We start from the raw sequence: 8,348 nt of genomic DNA, 5'->3' as shown, positions 1-8,348 counted from the left end.
CATCAATACCTTTAAAGTTTGTAAGTTAATCGGTTTATGCTTTTAAATGGTAGAGGAAAAAACAGTACTATCAAGATTTTGACGGGCCAAATGCGAATTATTTTTATAACTATGATGTTCGTCTTTCAGTATGAACTAATCCTTTGTGTTCACGGAAAATGAGCCTGTAAACACCAATATTTTTTTTGTTTGTTTAAAATGATTTACAATGAGTTCATGAAATCGTATGAGCCTATTTGAAATCTGAGTCAGACGAAAATCGATTGAGATGGTGCTAGCTTTGATGGAGAGGTGATTTGGACACATTTAGTATATGCACATTGGAAAAACATACTCTGTACTCTTGGACAGTGATAACGAGATCAGCGGTACCAATATTGTTAGATCTATGTACTAGTGTAATGTAAGGGGCACGTAGTGTAAGGGCGATGAAGTAACTTACTGTAATGAGCTATTTTTATAAAAAAAAATAATAATTTAATTTTTTATATAGAAATTAAATCGATAAAAATTAATATTACATTTGCACTTAGTTAGAACGTCGAGAAAAATATATTTTCTAATATCGTCGATCTAAGATATTAAGTGTGTCAATTCGGATGAGTCGGGTTGGATTGGATCGAGCTGTGTTTTTTTTTAATTCAACCCGAACTCGATCTGAATCTAAGTTCAACCTAAAACCTCAAAACTCGAACCCGATCAATCTAAATTCGACCCAGATAATCCGAAAATTCGATTCAAAATGATTTTTTAAAGTTATTTTTTTTTTTTTATGATTCTTCACTTTTATCTTAATACTTAATCATTACCATACAAACATGATATTAATATATATATAAACATCTTAATTTTCAAAATAAAATTCGATTTAACCTAAAAAAATCCACTAAACTCTATATTTAGATTAACTTGGGTCAATCCAAACTCGATCCAATCTGAAAATTTTTAACCCTCTAATCTAAACTCGACCCGAATTCAAAAATACCCAATCCAAATCTGATTTTTTCGGATAGACTCGAATTGGGTCATCGGCTCATATTTATTTTTGACACCACTATAAAGTATTTATAAAAAATTGTTCGTTCTTAGTAATTTTAAGGTGTAAAATTTAAAAAAAATATGACAATATATATTTTTTATATAAAATAATTAAAAAATTATTAATAATCAATAATTTAACGGTCGATGACTGCGATAAGTTTAGTATACTGGACCAGGAATGCGTGAGGTGCGAGAACCATAGTGAGTATAAGTAAACATACCGGTAATTATTTTTAGGGTAATCTTGATCGTTTAAAAAAATTTCCAGCTCTTATCTGTCGTAAGTCTGCTGAATCTTTTCTTGGTGCGACCACCGTAGTGAGTATAAGCAAACATACAGTCAATTATTTTCGGGTAATATTGATCATTTAAAAAAAAAAATGGAGATATTTTTTCTTCTTGGCCAATGCGAGCACTAGGGTGAGTATAAGCAATTATTTTGGGTAATGATATATGTTTTTTAAAAAAAAAAATCAGTTTTTTACCGAATCAGATATATTACTGATTCACATATTCACTTTCTTTTTCCCTGCTATTTTTCCGGCTTTTACCGTCTGAGTGTTTTTTTTCCTTACAGCGATCGAATAAAATTAATTGATTCATATTTAAAAAAAAATCATTCTCAATATATTAAATTAAATTAATATTTAAAAATATTTTTATAATAATGAGAACTAAACAAATAAATAGAAATTAATTTTAGGTTATTATGATCTCTCTAACTCCATCAATAAATTTTGACTAAAATTTATTAGATTCATTCAGTTAAAATCGGTCGATGGATATAGAGTGTTTAAAATGATGTGAACTAGATCCTATGAGTTTGTCTAGTTCTTATGATTATATCTATACCTTTAAACATCAATTTGACCTAATATGTTGAAAGTAGTGATTTTTTTAACACGAATGTATCCGAAAAATTTAATTCATATTCAAAAATCACGGATAAAATTGATATTTGAGAATATTTATATAATTAAGAGAACAAAAAGAAATAGAAAAATTGGTTTCATTTCATTCTGAAATATCTGGATTAGTTTTGATTGAATAAATCTAAGGATCTTAGTTAATTTTGGACAAAATCGGTTGATTGATTAAATGACCTCGGATTGACATAAAACTAGTTCATATGTGTTTATCTACCTCTCCTTATTATATCCATGTCTTCAAATTTCAATTTAACATAATATATTGAGAGCAATAATTTTTTTGAACACGAATATATTTGAAAAATTTAATTTATGTTCAAAAAATCATTGTTCTCAATCGGGTTAAATTGATATTTGAGGCATGAATTAATTTAATCAGGAAAACTAGCCGAATACATAGAATATAGTTTCATATTAATCCGATGTCGTTTGGTCTATCAGTCAGATTTTTTGAATACGAATTGAATTTTTCAAATATATTTGTGTTCAAAAAATCATCTCTCAATATATTGAGTATAATTGACGGTTGAGGGTATGAATACAATCAGGAGAGATAGATGAACACATAAAAATTAGTTTCATGTTAATCCGAGACTATTTGGTCAATCAGTCGATTTTAGACAAAATCGGCTAATATACTAAGCGTCAAATTAATGTTTGATGACATGAATATAATAAGGAGAAATAGTTGAACACATAAATTAGTTTCATGTCAATCTAAGATCGTTTGATCTATTAACCGATTTTATCTAAAATCAATTTTGATTAAAAAATAAAAGTAAATCAATCGACTGATTTACTTAAAATTCTGACATTTGAGTATAGAGCCAAATCAATTTGACTGTTCTAAAATATATATGGATAAAATAGAAAATAGATACGTAATTTTATAATTTTAAAATTATCCTACGCGATTTGATAATTTTAAAAACTTAACTACGTGGTTCGGTAAAATATAAACCAGACCAAACCACTTAACCTGAGTCAATCTAAAATAAAGTTAGGTTCGGATTGAGATTTTGAGTTTAGGTCATATTCGGATTGAAAATTTGAGTTGATTTAGTTTTGGATTAAGTTCAAATTAAAATATTTTATATACATAAATAAAATAATAATAATAATAATAATAATAAAATATTGACGTAACAATAAAAAAATTATAGAGAAAAAAAAAATCAAATTAGACAGATTATTCGAGTTATCTTGTGTTGTGTTCTGAGCTTTCGGATAGAGTTCATTCTGGATTAAAATTCTTTTTGGATGGCCAATTTTTAATTGAATCCGAATCCATCCAAATTAACACCGATTTTTAATACTAATCCTTTAATTGTAGAATTTTCTAAAAGAGTCGGAGCGGCCGGACCAAACCAAATATTTTAGTTCGTTTTTTTTTTAATTTTATTTTTATTCCGTTTTAAATCGAGAGAAATTTCAGTTCACCCACTAAAGTTCACTTACTTAGCTACAACACCCTTCGAATTGTAGGGATCATAAAAGCTTAGTAACACAATCATATTACAGAATGATGAGGGCAATGTTTCCTTCTTATTCTTCACACAATACTTCCGAGTAATTAAAATACAATCACTTCAACCGCCGATATGTATCATAGGTCTGTTTGTGGTTTTTGCGAGATCAAACATCCCGGCATGCGCAGCTTTCTTCTTCTTTACCTGATAAGAAAGTGGTGGTATAAATTCTAGACAGAAAATAATTGATGATATAGTTGAGATGAACAATAACATAGAGCACTAAATGTATGGAAGGAAATTTTATTTTTCGATTGATTAGGTTCTTTCAATCCTCTTCATCTACTCCAAACTTTTATATAACTCAATGGAAGGAAAAGATTCATGTAGTTAGACCAAAGAGTTGAGGCAAATATAGTTTAATTGAGAAAAACAAATGATGCATCTTAATCACAAGTAACATTGTGCTCAAGAATTTCAATTGAAAAAAGAGTTGTACATACCGCAGCTCCGATAATTTCCTTCAACACGAGGTCATCAACACCGGCACGCAATGGATCTCTCAAACTCACCTACATATAAGTGACTATTCGGTTAATATCCAGTATGGAAAGGCTACATATAGTGGCAACTCTACTATTTGAATGTTTGAAGTGTCAGATGATGGTCAGTTAACTTCCATATTAGAAAGCCTATACATGGTACCTAGCCATGAATCGTTGGTAGTAAACAAGGTCCATTGCATTGATAACATTTTCATTGCTATATAAAAATGACAGTTCTTGTTCGATACATGTAATAAGGAAGGTGTTAGTGTGTGCATTTATATGCCAAGACACTCTTTATATATTTTGTGGATAATTATTTAATAAAAGCAAGTATTTATCATTAATTATTTACTTTTCTGTACATATATAATTAATGATAAAGCCCCACAGATTAATGTGTATATTAATATGAAAATAGTTCTTGATCGGATAGATATCTAGAGGGGACATGGATATCTAGATCAACGCTGAATATGACTAGGTCGAGATAGACCGGAGGGATGGATATCCAAGTTGTACTTGGGGGTGACTTGAGTTTAGAGGTACACTAGACACGACCCGCTCAAGAGGATATCACATATTAAGCATCATTGGTTATTCCTCTTATGAACGAGTGTAACTGATCTTTTGACTTGAGACCTTCATTTATTCTATGCGTGGAGTTATGTGCTTTGATGCCGTTAAAAGCAGTCTTTAATTGGATTGTGATTAATACGGTAGTTGGGTGTATGACAAAGCGTAGAGAGAATAGTGTTGAGTCAATAGAGGATTCATCGCTCTCTTGGATTAGGAGTTAACATCCTGACCGCTTGATAGAGATATTAGTGACTCAAAATCCATGGTCATGGGAGGAATGATTTATCATTCAAGAGGAGTCTATTATATCTTGGAAATCAAGTAAAACAATTAATTTGGTAATGATGCATAATGTATCGAATTAATTGGGATGTAGACTTAGATGAAGAGATTGAATTACATAGTAATCGGTTCATAGTGGTTTACAGTTTATGACTGATATTAATTTTATCGCGTTGGGTGGCTAAAAACTGTTGCTAGACGGTTACCTTAATCTGTGTATGGATTTATACTGTCTTCGTGTATAAAACCTAGAGGGTCACACGCATAGCATGTAGACATGAACAATGGTATCGGAAGCTAGTCGAGATCAAGATCAAATATGAATTTATTTGATACAAAGAAGAGAGAATTCGAATAGCCATAATCATGATGATTAATGGAGAATTCGAAGAGTCATCATAATGATAATTAATGAATAATTTGAAGAGTTATCATAATGAAGGTTATAAATGAAAAATTTATGGAGTCTATAACTCTTCATCTTCCTAATTAATGAAGATCATAAATAATGAATTTATTGAGAACTTAACTCTTCGTATTCTTTGGAGGCTATAAGTAGCCATCCTCGGAAAGATGCAAGAGGAGAATTCATTCTCTCCGAGTTTCCCTCATCAACTTTTTCTTCGTTCGGAAGAGATCGTAGTGCTTCCAAGGTTTTGTCGATCTAAGAGGCTAGCACCTAATGGATCGTGTTAAGTTCGTGATCTAGTACGCGTGGATATCGCTAGAGGAGTCATACATGGGACTCTTATCTGTCTTATTTGGCTGTGATATTATTCACACCTATCAAGGACTCAAGGTATGTTTTATATTATTTTGTGTAAAACTATATGTACCACGAAAGATCCATAATTCAATATATATCTTCCGCTGCGCTCCGAACCCAACAGAAGGGCACCAAGGTATTGGATGGTAAACAATATGTTGAATAAGAAAATGCATGATCTATCTACAGACAATGTTTTTAACATCTTATGGAAGATCTTATCTTATTCTAACATACAATATGTGGAAGAACAAACAAAAACATCAGGTGTAGAGATACTGTTATAAACATCTAAGACGAAATACAAGCTAAACGATAAAAATAGGCAAAGAACCTTTGTAAATGCCTTACCTCTGATGGACCAAACAGGCATACTTTGAAGTTTCCATCTGCTAAGAGTCTTAATCTATTGCAACCAGCACAAAAGTGCTCGGTCATTGATGTAATAAATGAGATAGTTCCACAATGACCTTCGATCTTGAAATTTTTCGCTGTATCAGTAGGGTGATCCTTACACCTTTCTACATTTTTGAACCTTTGTCTCTGCAGGAAGTTTTACCAAGGAATTTATCATAGCACAGGTAAGCTGGCAATACAAATATTTGGCAGAAATATACCTTACCACTCTATCCAGCATCTCTGCATAAGGAACAAGTTTTTTGTCATTCCATGCATTCCCATCAAATGGCATGAACTCAATAAAGCGAACATTGACGGGTTTCTCTCTTGTCATCTCTACAAAATCGCAAATCTCATCGTCGTTTAGCCCACGCATCACAACACAATTTATCTGATAAAGCAAACAGAGACCATGCCATTATGCATAAAGAGTCACTCTAACAAGAAAAATTGGCAAGAAAGATTCTTAAAATGCATTAACGATACCTTCACGGGATTGTATCCAAGTTCTACTGCAGCATTTATGGATTCCATGACCTTCTGATGACCCTTCCGTCTAGTAATGAACTCAAACTTAGCTGGAACCAATGTGTCCAAACTAATATTTATAGCATTAACACCACAATCCTTCAATCTCGGAAGCTTCTTCAAAAGAACTATCCCATTGGTGGTCATAGCAAGTGTTTTTAGACCTTTTAAGTTGGAAAGACTTGAACATATCTCTTCTATGTCTTTCCTAATTGTAGGTTCTCCTCCTGTCAACCTAATTTTATCCACTCCAGAAGTCACAAAGAGAGTTGCAAGTCGAATGATTTCATCATGCGAAAGGAGCTCGGAATTAGGTGTAAGTTCGACACCTTCCTCAGGCATGCAATACTGGCAACGGAGATTGCAACGCTCTGTCAATGAGATCCTCAAGTAATTATGGAACCTCCCAAATGAATCAACCAGCATATCAGACAGAGGGTTATATGTAACTTTTGGTGGCACTTCAGATAAAATATCAGTAGAAGTTGCAGATGCCATCGACCTTGAACAGCTTCGTCCATTAAAAGTTGTAAGACAACTGTATTCAAGTTTATGGCCATCAACCTGTTCATGGAACAAAAAGTCATAAGGCCAAACTTAAAATTAAGTTTGCTAGCTGCATCACATGCTCTCATATCAAGGAATGCATTTTGCAGATCATCTCAAGTCACATAAAAACTCCATTATGTTGTGTCACCAGCTGCAAAAACTGAATGCCAATATTGGCATCAGTATCATGGGAGACATACACTGTAATATAGGTCATTAAATTTGTAAAAAAAAAGAAAGGAAACAATTTAATAAAACCACAAACATGAATATTGCAAGGAAAAAAAAAATTAGCACACCACACACATTGAATTCCATCTTACTTTTGCTCAAATTGGGAAGAAATTGAAGAAAATAAGTTTTAGCATATGGAGAGGAACATAGAATGGCAAGATATAGTAATACAAATCATAGCTTTCCATTTTTCTTCACTTAAACAACTTTATTTATCTCCTAATTCCCTTCTCCAAAAAACACAGAATTGCATAGTATCTGCAACGAGCTCAGTCCAATGAGTGAGCTCTTTCGTTTACTCTTTTCTTTTTCTATACAACAACAACAACAACAGAAGAAGAAGAATGGAGATTCGAGAAATTACCCCAAAATTGAATTTTTGAAATGGAAAACGGCGGCGAAGGAGATCCAGAACGAGTCCCCTCATGCTAGGCTAAACAAAAAACAACAACAACAAAAAAAATATCAACTTCAGATCTCCTGAGTCCATTCACGCAAAACACCAAACAAATTCAGGGATAATTTTTCTGGCACAAATTAGAGTTGAAGAAAAGCCGAAGAAAAAAGAATCAATAGAAACATATACTTTTTCTTTGGGGAGAAACGCACTTGCTGGATGAATCAGAGCACGGAAGCGGAATTCGAGGCGGCTGAGGAAGAAGCAATTTGAGTTCGTCGGAGCATTCGGACACGGCTCGCCCTTTTACTCGTTAATCGCAATGCGCCAAACATGACTTTCGAATTTATTGATGTTACCTCTCTCCCTACTTATAGTAGATGCGTTGACGGTTTCGGATTGGCTATGAGCGCGTGGGTCGTCTTCCTCCTATATTCAACCCACTCGCTGCTCTTCGCACTGCGAAATGCCGCTTCGTTCCATCTTCCTTCCATTCAAATTCCCAGCTCCTCCGTCATCGCCTCGGAATAAACTACTTGGCTGAGGCAGAGGCGTCAGAGGCAGATGATCGATCCAGCGGAATAAACTAAAGATCGGAGATGGCTACCATATGCACTTGCCGGCTCTCTT

The 8,348-nt window shown here is 33.1% G+C and overlaps 1 protein-coding gene across 2 annotated transcripts; it reads right to left on the bottom strand.

Moving 5' to 3' along the window:
- Positions 1–3,458: 3,458 nt before the first annotated feature.
- On the bottom strand, positions 3,459–8,348 carry LOC122027350 (GTP 3',8-cyclase, mitochondrial-like). 2 transcript variants are annotated; one of them, XM_042586298.1, is made up of 7 exons: positions 7,908–8,348; positions 7,686–7,754; positions 6,497–7,102; positions 6,234–6,401; positions 5,963–6,154; positions 3,943–4,011; positions 3,459–3,643 (listed from the first exon to the last, which is right to left on the bottom strand). In XM_042586298.1, exons 2-7 carry the CDS (start codon positions 7,746–7,748, stop codon positions 3,560–3,562), a joined length of 1,182 nt encoding a protein of 393 aa, XP_042442232.1. In that variant the 5' UTR covers positions 7,749–7,754; positions 7,908–8,348; the 3' UTR covers positions 3,459–3,559. The 2 variants fall into 2 exon arrangements, with proteins under 2 accessions (XP_042442232.1, XP_042442234.1); XM_042586300.1 differs by having other exon boundaries at positions 7,931–8,348.

Source organism: Zingiber officinale, chromosome 10A (genome assembly GCF_018446385.1).
Source record: "Zingiber officinale cultivar Zhangliang chromosome 10A, Zo_v1.1, whole genome shotgun sequence".
NCBI lineage: Eukaryota > Viridiplantae > Streptophyta > Magnoliopsida > Zingiberales > Zingiberaceae > Zingiber > Zingiber officinale.
This window is presented reverse-complemented; position numbering and strand designations above follow the sequence as displayed.